Source organism: Gigantopelta aegis, chromosome 9 (assembly GCF_016097555.1).
Source record: "Gigantopelta aegis isolate Gae_Host chromosome 9, Gae_host_genome, whole genome shotgun sequence".
Classification (NCBI taxonomy): domain Eukaryota; kingdom Metazoa; phylum Mollusca; class Gastropoda; order Neomphalida; family Peltospiridae; genus Gigantopelta; species Gigantopelta aegis.
In genome coordinates, this window is record NC_054707.1 from 5409106 (window position 1) to 5430131 (window position 21026).

Consider the following 21026-nt stretch of genomic DNA (forward strand, 5'->3'; position numbering starts at 1 on the left):
TATCGCGACCCGCCCCAATTAGTTTCGGGTGTGTTGGACCAGGCATCTGTTCAATGGACACAGGCAGAGAGCATGGTTAGACGTGAACTGTTTTGAAAGTAATTATCACAACTGTCCAAATGTCCATCGAACTCAAATTTGTTACACCAATCATGGGAATGGTAATCTTCCTAAAAACTAAGAAAAAACTTTGTTTTGTTTAGCAACACCACTGGAGCACACTGAATAATTAATCATCAGCTATTGGATGTCAAAATTTGGTAATTCTGGCTCATAGTCATCAGAGGAAACCCGCAACATTTTTCATAATGCAGCAAGGGATCTTTTATATGCACTTCCCCACAGACAGGAAAGCACATACCACGGTCTTGGGCAGTTGTGGTACACTGGTTGGAACGAGACAAAAACACCAATAAGTTGAATGGATCCACCGAGGTGGTTCGATTCTGGGACGCAATCACCTCAACCTATTTAGCTAAATACCCTGCGGAGTGACAGTCTTAAAAAGACGAAGTAGGAAGAATATATTGCTCTGTAGAGTGGGAATTCTCCAATATATGAAACATCTAAAAGTTGTTCATGAGAGTATACAGTCACGACCTTGTGAAAACGTCCGTTAGACTCTGCACTGTACAGTGATAAAACACTAAAACACACTGATTACCGGTAGTTAATCATCGGGTATTGTATGTCAAACAGTTGATTATTCGGATCCGCAGTTGTTAGAGGAAACCTCATACATTTTTTCGTTCGTAGCAAAATAACCTTTATATGTACTTTCCCCACCGAAAACCCCTCAGCATATACCACGGCCTTTGATGTACCAATTGTTTGGACGAGTAGACAGCCCAGTGTGGAACACTGTTCACCGAGGGGAGATTCGATGTCCACCAACAAACATATCAGGCAATCAATCTAAGCAAAGGCGGATACAAGGGGGGGGGGGGGGTGGGGGGGGTAGGTTGGTTTGGGGGACAGGGGGGGGGGGGGCGGGGGCAATCATCCTGTTTATATTCAAGTGCTTAGTTTTTTAAAATTTTATATTCTTTTTTTTAATTTCGTTGTTGTTTGGTTTTAGTTTTTATTTGGTTTGCCGTTTTAAACGAGTTGGTCCATGCACCCTTTCCCTCCCCCCCCCCCCCCCCCCCCCCCCCCCCCCCCCCCACCCCCCCCCCCCCCCCCCAAACCGTGTGCATTTCCCGGATCTGTCTATATGTGACAAAATGCAGAAAAATTAATTAAAATCGTTGCTATAAATTACATCGTGATTACACATCTGTATCTGTTACTAGTTCAACACAACCTTTTTCTTTTTTACAATACTTTAATGCACGATTTGTTTTAAAATATGCATGTGTGCCTTTTCATGTGGTGGAAAACAAATAGTTGAATGTGTTCACTAATGATGAGCGGTTTTGTGGTCGAGAAAAACCAGATTAACTGACTGACGCCCAATTAGAAATAGCCGAGTTAGCAGGGGGTAAAGAAGTGTTTCCTAACAGATTAGCCGCGTTGTCAGGAAAAAAGGCGCTTCCTAGCAGATACCGAGCGCTGTGAGCACGGATATTTACCGACGACATTTGTTGATCCGCTGCACTGTAGCATCCCCGTGTAGAAAATATGTGTTTAGTCAAATGTGAAACAAATATTTGGGCCGCGTCAATGCGTGCAGGTCTATGCATGAGGTTTTTTTTGGTGGTCTTCTAGATTAATCCATGGAAAGAATATCTTGGTAAATATCCTTGAGAAGAGTGCAGCCAGATGATGTCATTTAAGAGGAACCCATTCAAGTTTAAGTAAGGCATACTTATGTATGGCACACAACAGTAACAGTAACATATTGCCACTTCCGCTCGTTACCGACCCTGGTCGGGCTGCTGGTGCTCTCTTGCTCTAACCAGCGCGGGCGGTCCCTCCTCTTACCCACCCCAAACACTTTGCTGTCCTGGATGGGGGAGCCGGCATGGGCCGACACCTGCCTCCATGACAGGCGTGCGCTACACCGGTAGCTCTGAATGTGCATCTATGACCTGATCTGGCAGATTCTCTCAATCGCAACTGCACTCGCACCCAGGGTGAACTGAACAAAAGTTTAGATTAGATTACGAATTGGATCAAATAAAACCTTTTCACCTTACATAAACCTGATAAAAAGCTCCCCTTGTTGTACTTGCTGTTTGCTGCTCGTGCAGGGAGAAATGAAAGAAGAAAGAACAGAACATGTAAACGGACAAGATGAAACAGGATAAGAAAAGGAAATAGATACCACACGAACAACACAAAACGTAAGGGCCAACACAAAAAGTCCTTTTAAAGTGACAAATCCTAGTGTTTAAACACGTAGGCATATTTTTCACTATTAGAGCCGTTTCTTGATAACTGAAATCAATCATTAATAATATTTTATTGCTTAGAGTTTCAATTTCCATACATTCGACGTTTTTCTGGTCATCCTGGTGTTTTTAATATCACAAAATGCATGTTATAGTTTTTAAAACGCACGTGCATCTGTGACGAAACGGTTATGGAATCGAGCTCGTCTATTTTTTAACGATATTTCACCATATCAACATCACAGACTTGTAACTTTATCCAAATGTGTTGTAGATTTGTGGATGAACCAAACTTAGTATCCATGTTCACAGGCTCAAACTTGGGTGTGCGCCTTTAAGGACTACCCAACATGTCACCCATAAAGAACCAAGTGCCACTCCCATTTCGATATATCAAAACTCAGCTCGAATATTCACTTTCGGCCGAACCGTTCCCAATTAAGCGTCAAATCACCTTAAGAAATTCATGCGCAACCTTTAGCTTTGGTAGTACAACTCCTACTGGAATACACTGTGCAAACCACTAACCACCAAACACCCACTTCGCTCGCATCCGACCCTGGTCTTGCCAGTGTTGGCATTCACGCCTGCTCCCTCCCTAACGTCCCTCTAGTTATCCATATAGCTACGGGCTTCACCCTAGTCGGTAGCGTGCTGAGGTGTCGTTAAACATTAATTCATTCATTCATCCTAGTCGGTAGTGTGTGTCCATACATTGAATGTAAAGGTATGGTTTAGTCACAGATACAGACTTCAGATATTTTGCTCTTTTTATTCTGTAGTGGACTGACAAAATCAGATTTATATAACACAAAATTCAATGCATACTTTACACAAACGTACCGAGGAAGGAAATGTTTTATTTAACGACGCACTCAACATATTTTATTTACGGTTATATGGCGTCGGACATTAAAACGTACTGAGAATATACATCTTATATACCTATTATACAAAGTGTTGTTCTGCTAATTGATGTAAACATCCATGCAGACAGAGCCTATCCATTCTTCATACCAAATTGTAGTCGTTGATGCCGTTCATCCATCCACCCATATGTCCAAGCACTTGCCCATCAAAACATCCATGGCCCATATCTCACCCATCCATCCATCCATTCATTCAAACAGCCGCCCATCCATCATTCATCCATCCCGTATTCCTATACCGTCCATCATTCAGGAGATAACCATAAGGAGTGTTTAGTTATTGTCTGTCTGATGCGCACTAATGTCATTCTTGACCGAAGTCGTTCGCGTCGCCAACAAAACTACAGTTGCCACAATAAAACCACCGACATATACTGACGTGCAAAAGAAACTACCGTATATAATTTACATAATGGAAATAAAATGGTGGCTAAATATGTTTTTGGTTTTTTAATGAAATTTGTTTCCAAACATGCCAAAACACCACTCTTACGAATATATGTTTTAAACAGTCAACATATTTTGGTGTTCTTCAGTGGTCTCTAAGAGTATTGCTATAGTTTCGTTTGGAAGTCTGCATATATCGGCAAATCGGAAAACACAGTAGGATATCCACTAACTCTAATTCAACTGTTTATTGGTTGCATTAAAAAAAAAAAGAGAAAAAAGCTACAAACTTCACCAACAGACGATGTCGTTAATTGACGTCATTAATTTAACAGGAGTGCGGCGGCTTCACCGTTAGTGGTTCTAACATAGATTATAGAGGATACTCCCCAAGTGATATAATTTATCATCCATTAAAGGCTTTTGTAGGAGATATCGCTGGCACTATAATTTGCGATATCTCCTGCGATATTCTCCGCAGGAGATATCGCTTCTTATAATCTTGATTGGTCAAATTTTAATCACAAGACAATCTTTTTTTACGTCACTGTGTTTGTTTCAGTGCTAACACTATCATTAGTGACGTCACGCCATTGTCGTTCTGTTAACGAGTCTACCGCTACCAAATATAGTGACATTCAACCCACATTACTGACATTGTTTATAACTGTCGCAAATGAAAAGAATGATAATGGATGATAAAAAGAATAACCCCATCGTGTCTTGTGATATCATAATTTATCAACACTCGTTGATAAAAGTATAAAAATCCTCGGCAAGGGCTGATAAATTATGATATCACAAGACACTCCGGGAGTATCCTCTATTTAGCAGCACGAGTTGATAAAAGTATGAAATCCGAGGCTTGCCCAATTAAAGATTATATTTATTTCTGTCTTCAAAACGATTCTAATGAGATCCAATCAGATTTGTTTTTACAAACGGGTTGAATTAGAATGTCTATTCCATGCCTTGCAATCATTGTAACTGACAAACCACTCACCATCAAGTTACAATTATTTATAATCCATCGATTCATCCAAACACCCAGCCGTCCGTTCATCAATCCATCTGTTTATATACCCGCCTACATACATACACTCGGCAATGCATGCACGCATCCATCCATCAATGTATGCATCCATCCATCCATATTCCTAAATATATACATGTATACATGTTTCACGCACGCGCATGCGTGCATAATACACTCCAGTATTGTTATTAACTAGATCGGCACGAAATAATGAAAAACAGTAGGGTTTGAATTGTAAACGTGTGTCCACTTAAACAGGACGAACTGTCGGTGTCACATTCAGCATTAATATCATCCACTCACTCACTGACTCACCTGCGGCACAGAGCAGTGAACATATCCAGAGAACATTCAGCATTAATATCATCCACTCACTCACTGACTCACCTGCGGCACAGAGCAGTGAACATATCCAGAGAACATTCAGCATTAATATCATCCACTCACTCACTGACTCACCTGCGGCACAGAGCAGTGAAAATATCCAGAGAACATTCAGCTGAGACGTCATCTTTCGTAGTTGCCGAATATCCATTAAAACTAATTACATGCAGAATTAAGATTAATTTCTACAGCGCGGTCCAGGCGTTCGTGCAAGCCCTTCTACGTCGACGTTGACAGGGCCGTCAGTGTCGAAATCGAGGCTCTGTCAGATAATATCATGTCGCCGCAACGTTCACTGTCTGGCAACAGGAAATTTTCTCACGTACAAAACTATGTACCGAGTAAACACAGACAAAAGCGAAACGAGGGGAGCATGTTTGTTCGAAGTAGTGAGCTAAGATCGCCGACTTCCCCTCGTAACGGGCCGAAATGCAGAGAGCCCACCACTCTCTGCCAAACTTTGTATCAAGGTCTCGCGGGGCACGAGAAGTCAATGAGACATTTGTATCAGTTGGTCGCTTCTTGTTACATTCTGACAGCGGCCTGTTCGACAGTATGCGGTAAAGTTTGCACACCCTGACGACAGTCCTTGGTCAGATGTCGACTCTTGGACAACAACAACAACACAAGTGTCTGCTGAACTTCTAACAAAGAGACCCTGCGCTCGTGTTACACATAAAATAGCCATTGATTGAGTATGGAGAATAAATTTAATTGCCATTCTTAGAATTAGTTTCATTGTTTGGTTCATTTAGCTACTTTAAAATCTCCCTTTTATCTACTTCAGATGGATTGATATAGTTTTGGTTTTCGTTTAGCATCCATGTTTGAATGGCAATATATTTTTAAAGTACACCAAACAACTACATTGCATGGTTTGTTCATTTAGCGTAAAGTCTCCTTTTCAATTCAGACAAATATATCAATGTCTGCTCTCGTTGGAACTAAAGTCTGAATGTGAATGCATCTTCAATGACTGAGTGAAAATAAATTTTATTGTACAAAGAACAAAGTAATCTGGCACAGGTTTGGCAATTTACGAGGCCATATATATATATATATATTAAATTTTGTTTGCGTCTATACACTTTACGGCAATCTGATTAGTTCAGAGCTGCTTACTTTTTCGTTCATATCCCAATGAACCGAACAAATTAAGCCACGCCCAATACCTCCATCCCCCCCCCCCCCCCCCCACCCCCGACTCGCACTACATTTGTGCAACAAGCCGGAATATTGAAGCAACCATATTTAAATCGTTTGAAGAAAACACACGTGAAAACTACTTTTAAGCGATGTTCTGCATTTAATTATAAGATTTGACCGCAATTATATTTTGGTTCATGTAAATATGAACCGAAAAAACGATGTGCACACTGCATGACTCCGCGTAGTGGTACGTACAAAATAATCTGGCACAAGTTTGGCAACTTACGAGGCCCCTATACACACACACACACACACACACACACACACACACACACACACACACACACACACACACACACACACATACACACACACACACATACACATACACATACACACACACATGCACACATAAACACATGCACACACATACACACTGTGACGGGACATGCTCTTAAATTTGTTTCGCCTGTGGCGATTTTAATTGTGTTAGAGGGCCGTGTGCAGTTAATTGCACTTAAGCGCAGGTGGGCAACTTGTTACGTAATACTTCGCGCGATCGGGCGTTCCAATATGCACTTAGTCCAGCTGTGGAGGCCATGTGGCGAGTAGTTACGTAATACCTCTGCGAGTGGGGTTTTTACAACCGTGATTTGGCGACGATGGCGTCAGTAAGTCTGACGATCAGAGAGAAATATACCGACTCTAGTAGAGGTGGAATATCAGATGATAGGGGGAGGTACCGCCTTGTACCCCCAGGCGAATTCTGATTTATAATAAATAGCTAGTTTTTAGAGATATCGAGGAGAACCAAAAAAGGAAGCTTCCCGGGAACGTTAGTCCGTTTGGACTTTGGTAAATATCATTTCTGCTCTGTGTATAACCTTGATGTGATTGATGTGACTTTAAATATTTTAATACTGTATTATACCAATATTCTTTAGACAGTGTCTTCGGTCATCTGACGAAGTAAATCGTAGACTTTTTGTTCTAACATTATACGAGTATTTGGTAATATAAAGCTTAGCCAGTCATCCTAGACGACCTAGGTAAACTGTAGGTTATTGTTTTTATTGTGATAGGTACCAGTATTAATTCTGTGTTACAAGGTTACTGAATGAGTAGTTAGGGTTAATTAAAAATTAACCCGTTAGGAATAGAGCTGTAATTCCTTTATTAATTAAGTTCCCCTGGAAGCGTTCCTAAATTATCACACGTTACTGAACGAGTAGTAAGGGTTAATTAAAAATTAACCAGTTAGGAATGGTGTTGTAATTCCTTTATTAATTAACTTCTCCTGGAAGCGTTCTCAATTATCACACGTGTGGGTGTGGTGTAACGGTGAAGTGATTCGCATATTGTGTAACTAGACGCCTAGAGATTAACTAATTAAGTGATCAGTTCTGGGTTGTTATTATTGCTGTTACTAATTAACTACTACGGCTGTACATTTGTCAGCGTAGGATAATACAGATTCCAAAGTGTATTGTGTTTTGTTGTGTTTCTAGTGAGCTAAACGTGCTATAATAATATATACTTTATATAAGATCGTATCTCTGATCATACCTAGACGAGCCATACTAGGGTTTAACCGCCTGTTACAGAGAGATCTAATAGATATACATTTCCGAAATTTAGCAAAGATGAAGCAGGACGTGTGTGCCTGCTCTCTCGAGCTACCCCCCCCCCCCCCCCCCACCTGGGGGGACTCATTGCTTCATACGGGACGTTACTGGAATACCGCGTCGCGTACACCGGGTCACGGGCAACCGTGACTTTGGTGTACGGTGACCCGGTAAAGAAACCAACTAGGAGGAGAAGGAGGAGGAAGACGGACGCGCCAGGGGCGGACCGGGGGAGGTCAAAACCGGTAGCTCAACTACCGGCGGCGACTTTTCCCGTTGAACCCCCCAAGCCCAAGTCAATACCAATGAGGCCAGCTGTTCCAGCTTTGCAGGATACAGTCGACGACTCGCCAGTGGCGGACACGGTCCCTAACCAGGCCCAGATGGAGTCGCCACCATCAACTCCGACTACTTCAACCCCCGGGATTCCAGCGATGCCACCCCCACCCAGGAAGAGTGGCGCTGTAGAGACCCAGGCCCGTCTAGTACTCGTTGGGAAACGAAAGGCGATGGTATCACCAGGCGACCAGACAGCCAAGCCAAGTCCGCTGATTCAACCGCCCCCACCAACATCATCTCCAGTGAATGACCAGCCCCCTGAACAACCTTGGTCACTGCAGGCCGGCAAGCTACTAACACGCTACTCGAGGCTGGTGAAGACCAACATTGGGAATGTCCGTCAGCTCCTTTGTGGACCGACTCCGGAGTCTTACCAACCTTTGCCACGAACTGAGGGAGAGGTTTCGGTGCGTAGGATCACGATAAACGATGGGCGAGGGATCTGCCTTACCGTTCGCCGGAAGGGACTTTTCAACCAAGGGATGCTTCTCGATGAAATGGACAACCCGACCATCCACCGCGTCATCAAGACCGTTGCCGGGGAAGACTACCGTCCAATCACCGAGAGCATCGCCAAGTCCGCAAACCGGTACGCCCTCACCCATCTGGACTCGTCCCTATTCATCGCCTCTCCGTGACGACAACCCCGCTAACAACCTTTCCTAGGACAGGTAACAACCTCTTTTTTTGGGCTAGTTAGACTTTAAACGTTTTGGAAGCAGTTCAAAATTCTTATGTTTATTTTTTTATAAATAGTCTAACGCATTTTATTCTGGCGCCCGTTCAATTGCTCAAAATCACCTTAAAAACCTTTTGGCTGAGCAGTCTTAACTATTTTAGGCTAAATTTTAGAGTCCGGACATGTTTTGGATGCAGTTACTCTTTGTAGACTTAGGTAAAATACAGGCTTCACCGAGGAATCGAAATTCAGCCAATCAGAGCACGGCTCCCACTCGGTGTACTTCAAGTTTACGAAGTGTCTGCTATTTGGTCCGCGCTCGCGTTGACCTTACTAAATGGCTTTATTCCAAATTCCGCCCACCTCAAACTTACCCCCCCCCCCCCCCCCCCCCCCCCCCCCTCCTGCTCCAGAGTTAGTCACTGGCGAAGTCAGAGGCTAAATCCGTGGTGGGCGTGCCTGAACCTTCGTGGATAGGGGCACGTAAAAAGAGTTGCCCGTTGCCCGTAATAGATATACAGTTAGGAGAGATATTTTGATAATCGTGTTTTATTCAGTTACGGGAATTATAGAATCCCCGTGACAGGAGTAGAAAATTGGGGGGCTCGTCCGGGATCTGGAACGGGACATGCATATTGAAAAAAGTATTGTTTGTAAATGGGGGCTTTATAAATTAATTTTTACAAATTCACCAGAAGTAGCACGTTGTTCACTAGAAAATTAATTAATAATAAGTGCGTCATATCTAAACATGGATAAGAATTTGCTGGATAGGCCTACGCTCAGTGTAGTGGAGATTAAGCGAGCACGTAAGGCCGAGTTAGTTGAAATCGCGGGTGAGCGAGAAATTGATTTAACATCAGCTAAAACCTTAGGTGATATAAAGACAATTATTATCCAGGAAGTTTTTGGTGATAGGCCTGTTATGGAAGACAGTGAGATTGTTCCAGAGATAGAGATAAATGAGTTAAGTGTGGAACAACAATTAGCTTTTAAAAAACTTGAGTACGAAAGAGAAGAACGTGCATTAGATAGAGAGAGAGAGAGAGAAAGAGAAGAGAGGGATAGAGAGAAAGAAGATAGAGATAGAGAAGATAGAGATAGGGATAGAGAAGAGAGAGAGAGGGAGAGAGAGAGAGAGAGAGAGAGAGAGAGAGAGAGAGAGAGAGAGAGAGAGAGAGAGAGAGAGAGAGAAAGAGAAGAGAGGGATAGAGAAGATAGACATAGGGATAGAGAATTCCAGTTAGAAAAATTAAAAGTGGAACATGAGTTAAAGTTGAATACTGAAGAAGTCAGACGAGAAGCCGGAAATGGGTTTAACATGTCGGAGGCTTATAGATCAGTGCCGGTATTTGATGACCAGGAGGTAGATATGTTCTTTCAACTTTTTGAACGGGCCGCTAAGCAGCTAAATTGGCCGCAGTCTAAGTGGACATTGTTAGCCGTGTCTAAGTTTAAGGGGAAGGCTAGTATAGCTTATAATTCAATGAGTGATGAGCGAGCAAGTCAGTACGACTTAGTTAAGGCTGCAGTGTTCAGGGCGTATGAATTACGACCTGAGGATTATCGTTTACGGTATAGCGAGTTGAGAAAAACGCAGGGTCAGTCTTATAGTGAGTTTGTGGCTAAGAAGGCAGGGATGTTTGATAAATGGGTGATTTCTCATCAGGTAGAGTCATATACCGAGTTACGGGAGTTGTTGATCTTACAGGACATTAAAAATGGATTACCAGTTAGCTTACGTATTCATTTAGAGGATCGTGATGTCAAAAAGATAGAGGAGGCAGGCATAGTGGCAGATGATTACGTGTTAATACACAAAGCTCAGGCAGTACAGGGTAGCTCTTTACAACAGGGTGATAAGAAGAAATTTCAGCCAGGTTTTTCCCGGGAAAGTAACTATCGGGGAGAATCATCTAGTTGGTCAGCTAGTCAGGCAAGGAATGCACCTGGTGGGCAAAGTAAGGATAGACCTGCATTATCAGCCAATGCACGAACTTTTCGTCCACATTGCAGTTACTGTAAAAAGGATAACCATCTTATCGGGGACTGTTTTAAAAGGAAACGCGATAATGCGCAAGTGGTCGGTTTAGTGAGGTCAGCTCCGTTAGCGAGAGAGTTAATGGTTAGTCCCACGGCAGAGAAAGTAAACCCGTATGTGTCCACTGGTATGGGTTGTGATGTGAAACAAGAATTGAGTCCTAAGGCTATATCAATCTATAGAGATACCGGGTGTAGTCAGAGTTTAGCTGGTATTGAAAATTCAGACATAGGACGTAGTTTGGCTTTAACCTCGGTTATTGGAGAAAAAATTGTTGTCCGGTTACATAAGGTTTTCTTGTGTTCGAAGTTTGTGACGGGACCAGTCGTTATGGGTGTTGTGAAGGACTTGCCTGTTGAAAACATAGGAGTTTTGTTGGGTAATGATTTGACTAGTCAGTGTTGTCAGCCGAAATGTGACCAACTGTTAATTAAAGACAGCACGTTACCAATAAAAGAGTGTGAGGTTGATGAGATTAGATATCCTGCGTGTGTAATGACTAGGGCTATGGCCAGTAGGTTAGCACGAGACCCAGAGGATATTTGTGATTTGTCTGATACGTGTGTGAGCCATGAAATTGGAGTGGTTGAGGTTATCAGTAATATGGTAGAAAAGTCAACTGAGGAATTAAATGTGGTGGAACCTGTTGATCTCCCGCAGAGGGGAATTGAACCAGTTGTGTTTGATGGGGGGGGGGCTTACCTTGTAATAGACAAGAGTTAATCCTAGAGCAAAAGGCTGATCCAAAATTGTTGGCAGTTCGCACTACATTGTTAACTGAGAGAGTATTTATGAATAAAAGAGTTAGGGATAGGAGGTTGCCGGCGACCGAACTAGCTAGGAAGCAACTGAGCCATGCTCAGAGCAAAATAAAATCAGTGTTTGATAGGAAGGCTAAGAGTCAGGAATTTAAACCAGGGGATAAGGTGCTGCTGTACCTTCCCATTAATCGGGGTTCTGTGCAGAACAGGTATTTCGGGCCCTATGTTGTGCTCAAACGAGTTAATGAGACAGGGTATATGATAAACACTCCTGATAGGGTTAGGAAAAGTAGGTATTGTCACATCAATTTGCTAAAAGGTTATTTTGACAGACTGCCGATAGTTCCAGAGAGACCGGTCCAAATTGAGAGACAATCAATTTCCTGTGATGACGTCAAGACTGCAGAGGTCAAGTTGGCCAACGGCCAGATTCTAGCAGACTTGAGCTCCCAGCGAGCAAAGTTGACTACGTTGAAACAAGACAGCATGCCGATTCGACAGCATGCCTATCGGAGAAAACCTTGAAAACGTGCGCCACTGAAAAAGAAGGAAACGAAGTTCCATTGGTCAGGTGAATGCGAGAAGTCATTCAACCGTCTCAAGCAGAGGCGCTACTCGTCTCCCGTGATGGCAGCACCAGACTACCGAATGCCGTTCAAGCTAGCTGTGGGTGCCAGTGACGTGGGTGCTGGAGCTGTGCTGTTCCAAGAAGACGAAGACGGACTGGACCATCCTAATGAAAGCCTCCAACCAGAGAGTTTTGATATGGAGTCTTCTTCTGCAAGAATACCCATTTACCATTGAACATATCAAGGACACATCCAATGTAATCGCTAATGCCCTGTCCCGAAGTTGAACGTTATGATAATGTGTTGACATTCTTTATTTCTGTTTTGTTTATATATATTTTATTTGTATACCAGGGACTCAGAGACTCAGTGTGATTACTGGTAGTCACCTTATTATTACATGTGTTATAAATGCCCGTATGCGTCGGTTAACGCACCTTTTTGTTTTAATGTAGTATATTTCCCTATTCCTAGAGTAGAGGAAATATCCTTTTTGAGGTGGGGGTGTGTGACGGGACATGCTCTTAAATTTGTTTCGCCTGTGGCGATTTTAATTGTGTTAGAGGGCCGTGTGCAGTTAATTGCACTTAAGCGCAGGTGGGCAACTTGTTACGTAATACTTCGCGCGATCGGGCATTCCAATATGCACTTAGTCCAGCTGTGGAGGCCATGTGGCGAGTAGTTACGTAATACCTCTGCGAGTGGGGTTTTTACAACCGTGATTTGGCGACGATGGCGTCAGTAAGTCTGACGATCAGAGAGAAATATACCGACTCTAGTAGAGGTGGAATATCAGATGATAGGGGGAGGTACCGCCTTGTACCCCCAGGCGAATTCTGATTTATAATAAATAGCTAGTTTTTAGAGATATCGAGGAGAACCAAAAAAGGAAGCTTCCCGGGAACGTTAGTCCGTTTGGACTTTGGTAAATATCATTTCTGCTCTGTGTATAACCTTGATGTGATTGATGTGACTTTAAATATTTTAATACTGTATTATACCAATATTCTTTAGACAGTGTCTTCGGTCATCTGACGAAGTAAATCGTAGACTTTTTGTTCTAACATTATACGAGTATTTGGTAATATAAAGCTTAGCCAGTCATCCTAGACGACCTAGGTAAACTGTAGGTTATTGTCTTTATTGTGATAGGTACCAGTATTAATTCTGTGTTACAAGGTTACTGAATGAGTAGTTAGGGTTAATTAAAAATTAACCCGTTAGGAATAGAGCTGTAATTCCTTTATTAATTAAGTTCCCCTGGAAGCGTTCCTAAATTATCACACGTTACTGAACGAGTAGTAAGGGTTAATTAAAAATTAACCAGTTAGGAATGGTGTTGTAATTCCTTTATTAATTAACTTCTCCTGGAAGCGTTCTCAATTATCACACGTGTGGATGTGGTGTAACGGTGAAGTGATTCGCATATTGTGTAACTAGACGCCTAGAGATTAACTAATTAAGTGATCAGTTCTGGGTTGTTATTATTGCTGTTATTAATTAACTACTACGGCTGTACATTTGTCAGCGTAGGATAATACAGATTCCAAAGTGTATTGTGTTTTGTTGTGTTTCTAGTGAGCTAAACGTGCTATAATAATATATACTTTATATAAGATCGTATCTCTGATCATACCTAGACGAGCCATACTAGGGTTTAACCGCCTGTTACAGAGAGATCTAATAGATATACAGTTAGGAGAGATATTTTGATAATCGTGTTTTATTCAGTTACGGGAATTATAGAATCCCCGTGACACACACATACACCACACACACATACACACACATACACACATACACACACACACACATACATACACACATACACACACATACATACACAAAGACAACTAAAGATAAAGTTTGCTTAATGAAACCACTAGAGCACATTGGTTTACTAATCATCAGCTATTGGGTGTCAAACATTTGGTAATTGTTACATACAGTCTTAGAAAGGAAACCCGCTACATTTTTCAATTAGTACCAAGGGATCTTTTATATGCACTTTCCAAGAGACAGCAAAGAACGTACCACAGCCTTTGACCACTTCTGGTGTACTGGTTGGAACGAAAAAAACCTCAATTAGTGGTATGGATCCACCGAGGTGGTTTGATCTTGCGACGCAAGATCATCAATCGAGCACTCCAGCGAGTGAGCTAAATTTCCCCCCCCCCCCCCCCCCCCCCCCCCCCACTCCGGTAACTAAAGTGCGCATTTGTTTCAGAAAATTACATGTAATATTAATATTCGACTTGGACTGCTTTTCAGTTAAAATAAAATGTTAAAGTTTGTTTTGTTTAATGACACAACTAGAGGACATTGATTATTAATAATTGACTATTGAATATCAAACCCTTGGTAACTTCGACATATAGTCTTAGAGAGGAAACCCGCTACATTTTTTATTAGTAGCAAGGGATCTTTAATATGCACTATGCCACAGACAGGATAGCTCATACCACGCCCTTTGATACACCAGTCGTGGTGCACTGGATGGAGCGAGAAATAGCCTAATGGGCCCACCAACGGGCATCAATCCCAGACAAACCGCGCATCCAGCGAGCGCTTATCACTGGACTTAGTCCCGTCCTTCAGTTAAAATAAAGTTACAATGACATACTAGATTTGATTATTGGGTTGACATTATAAATGTTATGCCGTTGTCAAATGTAAACTGATAAGCAAACGTTTCCAAACTAGGTGTTATAAATTGTTATCACTATTTTACTTATTATAGACTTTTATAGACGTTCAATTATGTTCAAGGGCGGGTCCATAAATATGTTAGGGAATAAACTTAGAGCAAAAGTGCACATGTACTAACTTCTGAAAAAAGTTTGTGTTTTAAAGTGTGTTTTGTTTAATGACAACACTAGAGCATATTGATTAATTAATCACCGGCTATTGGATGTCAAACATTTGATAATTCTGACACGTTGTCATCAGAGGAAACCCGCTACATTTTTACATTTAAGCACATAGCACGGCCTTTGACCAGTTGTGGTGCACTGGTTGGAACGAGAAAAAAACTCAATCAGTTGAATGGATCCACCGAGGTGGTTCGATCCTGCGACGCAAGCACCTTAGGCGAGCACTCAACCGACTGCGCTAAATTCCGCCCCTATTAAAGGCTTGGCATTCATAAGATGAAATTTAGCCTAAAACTAGTCAGGGACTGCGTCAGAATTAGAAACGACACATGCACAGTGGGTGTTTTAAAAAAGTTACAGTTCTTCCCTGGCAGGGTGTCATTTCTGTTGATGACTTTTAACGCGGTTCATGCTCCTGGAATTGCTTTGAGCAGACTTCTGGCCGACCCTACAATGGCTAACACCGAACTCTACGTGACAAAATCTGTGTTGTCGGTCGACCTGCGATCTCCCGCGACAGGTTTTGGATGTTGTTTTTCTTGTTCGAGTCATCGTGCTTCGTGACAAAAGAGAATGTTCTCTTTTTTTCTCTTCACATTTTTTTTTTTTTTTTTTGCGACGCAACAAGATCGTCTTCTTTCATTCTGTACCAATTACCGATATAATCAGCCTCGTTTCCAACAATAGCGAGAGGCTAACGTTCGCGAACTATTTGACTGGTTCCTGATGTTAAAGTGTGTTTTGTTTAACGACACCACTAGATCACATTGATTTATTAATCATTGGTTATTAGATGTCAAGCATTTGTTAATTCTGACATACAATCTTAGAAACGAAACCCGCTATATTTTTTCCGTTAGTAGCAAGGGATATTTTATATACACCATCTCACAGACAGGATAACACACCCCACGGAATTTGATTTACCAGTCGCGGTGCACTGGCTGGAAAAAAAATTAGCCCAATCGGCCACCGACGGGGATCGATCCCAGACCGACCGCACATCTAGCGAGCGCTTTACCACTGGGCTACGTCCCGCCCCTTGGTTCCTGGTGTGGTCATTTGATTAAACGCTAAAGGCGACGCCACACGGTACGAGTAAATCGTACGAGAATAGCCGATTGACAAGGCAAGCATTACCATTCCATGGGTTGCTATTCTCGTATAAGACACTCTTATCGTGTGGTGTCGCCTTAAGAGCACAAACCAGTCTAACGAACGTTTAAATTCTGCTTGGTCTGACTGAATACAGACAAGAGTTTCGTCCAGCCACGCAGAGCAGGAAGAAAACGTCCGCTAGACTGATTTATGCTCTCTACGTAAAACCGGATGACCATTTCGCGAATCTCTAAATTAACTCCTCAAGCCACAAGTACACTAAAAATGGGGATTATCTGTCTCTTTATGATGTCAAAGTGGATACGGTTTGCCTATTGTCGATTTTCGTCAGCAATCCAACATGGCCTCCAACACGGCACCAAAACGGACCCCTTGGTACAATATCTCGTGACAGGAGAGTGGAAATTTATTTACTAGCTACACACCTTTAGAATTGAAAAAACAAACATTTTAAAAACCGATTGTTTTTTAATTGTCCACAGAAACAAGAGCAAAGTCAAGGGTGGGGGCCTTGCATCATTTCTTTACATTATTATATGTTCTACATCTTATTAACATACAATTTACATATATTATGTATGCAATTATGTACATATTCTATTTCGTGTTATATGGTCTGTTCTGGACAGATAGCCCAGATAGCCCAGATAGCTGATGTGTGTGCCCAGGATAGAGTGTTTGAACCTCAATTGGATATAAGCACGAAAACAAATTGAAACGAATGAATGCATGTTATATGGTATCTTAAAAACCCAACATTGAAAAGCCAAAACATATATATACATGTATATATCATCCGGGTGCATGGGAACACATTCTTGCTATAAATCTACTTCTTTCTTTTTTTCTTTCTTTGTATCATTCGTGCTTTCTTTTCTTCTTTTTCTGTGTCTCTATTTCCTTTATTTATTTCAATTCTGTTATGTATTTATCTTTAGTTCATGTTTTACGTTATGCCATTAACAATTTCATCATCATCTCCATCATCATCATAATCATCATCATCATCTCTTTATCTACACACTCACACACACACACACACACACACACACACTCACACACACACACACACACACACACACACACACACATACACACACATGTATGTATGTATGTATGGGCGTAACACTTAGACAAATCAGGGGTAGAGCCAGATTTACAGTTACCCATTATCTCTACAAATATCGCTACAAAAAAATGACTTGCGTTATACTGTTGCGCCATGGGGAAAGTAAGTAACTACGAATCTTAAAGTGACCGACAAACCTTTTGGCACGAGGGTGTAGCGCTTCGCTACTTCCTATACTGGGAGATGAAGCTGCTGACAAATTTGCCTGTTACTTAACCCATCAACACCAAAGAACTAGGGATTACCAAGGGATCTTACCGAGTCCTTGATAAGATACTTAGGCGGTTTGGGGAGGTCAGAGTTTGCATTTGGCAAACAGTAATAGTAAATACAGCAGTTGAATAACACAGAAGTGCACTTTTGAAACGCATGGTGTATATAACGTCTGCCTATTTTATTACCATTATCTTAATAACGTACCTAGGGAATAAACTATGTATGTGTATGTATGCATGTATATATGCATGTATGTATGTATTGATATGTGAATATCTATATATTGTATGTCTGTCGAGGTTCACTGTTACATACATAGATATTAGCGCATTGGCGCAGTGGATAATTAAATCCTTTCTGGTCTCACAAATTGTCCCATGCCGTTGCTAGGACTCGAACCTGTTCCTAAACTCACTTTTGATGGAACCAAGTGATATTTTAGACAACGCTGCACAAGTTTTCGGTGAATGTGACTTGGAAATTACTCACTGAATACCATTAAACGATATAAGGTAGAAAGAATATCATTCTAGGAATCGACTGATATACGTTTTGTTGGTGTAAATGTAAATGTTTATGTCTTATATTTGTCGTTTTTAACGAGTGGGTGTGTGTGTCTAATCGATCTTTGTTTCCGACCCTCTCTCTATATACGGTACATGACCAACTGCTATACAGGGCCGTAGCTAGGATGTTTTGTTTGCGGGGGGAGGGGAGGGGGGGGGCAACTGAGTAGTTAATAGTCTAAAACTCCTTAAACGGTTAAGAAGAGAATTTTCTTTAAGTTTATATAATTTTTTCCGGATATTTTTTCGCCATCGCAAACTGCTTCAATTATTGGAAATGCTGCCAGTTTTCGTAAATAACAGTAAATAACGACGATCGTGCTTGATTTATTATATGTACACGACTTACGTGCAGCGTTAGTTGTAACTGGAGGCACTGTTATATTTACGTCCAACTTTACACGTAACTTACGTTTTCGTTGTTTCGTGAATAGCTCTTCAATCGTAGATTTACGTTTACGTGTAAAACTAGGCTTACGATGTTTTGTGAATATGGGTCCAGGACCCGACGCCCTACTCTCATCGAGGGTAAAGTTTGTGTATTTTGGGTGATTTGGCTGTATAGGCCCAGGGCCAGTGACACATGGTCTACTTGAGTAGAGCTGCATTCGTATTTTATTAACCATGCCATGCATTGAGTATTTGAGGGGCGACCCTGGATATTAACTCTGGCACCACAAGCTCAGTATTAAAACACACATTAGACACTAAATGTGTTTCTCTTTTGGCGAACTGATCCCCTAATTCGTTTCAGATGATACCTACAAGCGCAGATTTGATGGTTTGTACGTATATAATTTAAAGTATGTATTTATAATTTATAGCATCCCTATAATTCATTATTCAAAGTTTTTCTCTTAGTCTAATTTCAAACACAAATATACTACTCTGATAAAACAGCATAACGCTATTCATCTTAAAAGTGCACTATGGAATGGTCAACAACAGACGTAAACGAGAAAGTTCAAAACCGGACAGGTAAGCGATGCTGTGTTTATACAAGGTCATTGTGTAATCCATCTAGCAGGTAACAATTAGACTGGCTTGTACCTGTTTCCAGCTGTCCAAGCATGAACAAACATAGAGCATTATAGCTGCCAGGTACAATGACGGTCGTATATGCTTGGGAGTATACTTTGAACACTGAAAAGAAACTTACATGTCCAGTATCAGCTACAAAAGTGGTTTAAATAATTGTTTCTGAACCGTGCTTGACGAAGTAACTTCATTTATATACAACGCAACACATCATATAATTAATATATAATTATTTTAGAAAAATATAATCTATATATTGAACATTTTGTTTTACTTTCCGGTATACACATTTAGAGGATATTATAAAATATATATGGCGCATTGCATTTGTAATTTTAATAGTTAATTTACTCCAGACAGGGTGAGTACCGGTATACATAGAGGGTATCAACACAGGAAAATTGCGCGCTTAGCGAAACGTATATTGTTTGGACAGTCTCGTATATCAAAGCCGTTGACACACCTAATAAAAACTCAGGTAATGTTCATATTACGTCGTGACATGACTTCATAATCACAGCAAACATATAGTTCTTCTCATTTGATGAAGGAAAGCAGAAAATGTTCTATTTAACGACGCACTCAACACCTTGGATTTACAGTTATATGGTTAAGGACCACACAGATATTGAGTGAGGAAACTCGCTGTCGCCACTTCGTGGACTACTATTTTCGATTAGCAGCAAGGGATCTTTTATATGAATCATCTCATAGACAGGATAGTACATGCCACGGCCTTTGTTACACCCGTTGTGGAGCATTGGCTGGAACGAGAAATAGCCCAGTGGGCCCACCGACGGGGATCGATCCTAGACCGACCGTGTTGAGTGCGTCTTTAAATAAAACATTTCCTTTTTCTTCTCCATGCCATACTTGGGGTTCGAATTTTTGCTACTGAGTTGCTGCAGTTCCCAAACCACCACGATAACCACTCGTCTACCGAGACATTCTTTAACAGAATGCTCAGTTAACCGATAATATACGTGGGGCCTACAGACAAAGTGGGCAAACCTGGTACTGGCAATTGTGTATTGATATATGAATAGATATCTATAGATTATATATACTGTATGTATGCCGGGTTTGATACTAATGAACTGGCATAAGAACAAAATCATATAATTATTCAATTAAAAAACCCAGAAAGCTATATTAATATGTAAAAACATTAATATATTTATTTATTTATTTATTTTATTATATTTTTTTATCCCACTGCCCCCTTTCCTTTCTCTCCTTTGAATTCCATCTCATTTCTTCCCGATCTGGCAACTACTCCTATCTTTCAACTTCTTTCGCTGTCCGCCTCCACATCCCAGTCCTTGTCTCTCCAACCGCGACAGGTGCTTGTCTCTTGTGGCTATCTATGCCACACACCTGCCATTCCCCATCAGCTTTTAGCTGTGGGCTTAGTCTGACCACTTCGGGGAGTGTTCAGTAGTTACTTCTGGCATTGTTAAGAGGCATTTGTAACCACCTACTATGCACCCCTACTACCGGCGGTCGTTAGTTAGTGTCGTGGGTCAGACCAGCTTTATTAGCGGCAGAGGACGAGGATGCCAGGTAGGTGCAGGGAAATACACAGAGACGAGGAGGAAGTTGAGACAGGTAGGCGATGGTGTGGACAGTTTAAAAGACAGAGTCGGAGGAAACTGACAGAAAGAGTCGAAACAGATTGAAATCATGGGAGAAATTGAAACGTTTTTCATATTAATATAATGAAAATGATAGGCAGAGGGTGATAGATGAGAAAGATGAATGAATGTGTGAGCCAGCCTTGACGGGATTTGAACCACTGTCGTCAGCTTGATTGTCCAGCAGCTTATCCACTAGACCACGGAGCTCACTTAATA

The 21026-nt window shown here is 41.5% G+C and overlaps 1 protein-coding gene across 1 annotated transcript in view; it reads right to left on the reverse strand.

The window, feature by feature from the left end:
* LOC121382074 (heparan-alpha-glucosaminide N-acetyltransferase-like) overlaps positions 1-5476 on the reverse strand; it is a 58209-nt gene extending 52733 nt beyond the window's left edge. Inside the window, exon 1 of the mRNA XM_041511553.1 lies at positions 5145-5476. Coding sequence (XP_041367487.1) covers positions 5145-5220 — 76 coding nt within the window. The 5' untranslated portion in view covers positions 5221-5476. The remainder of the gene's footprint in view (positions 1-5144) is intronic.
* Between the last annotated feature and the right edge of the window lie 15550 nt (positions 5477-21026).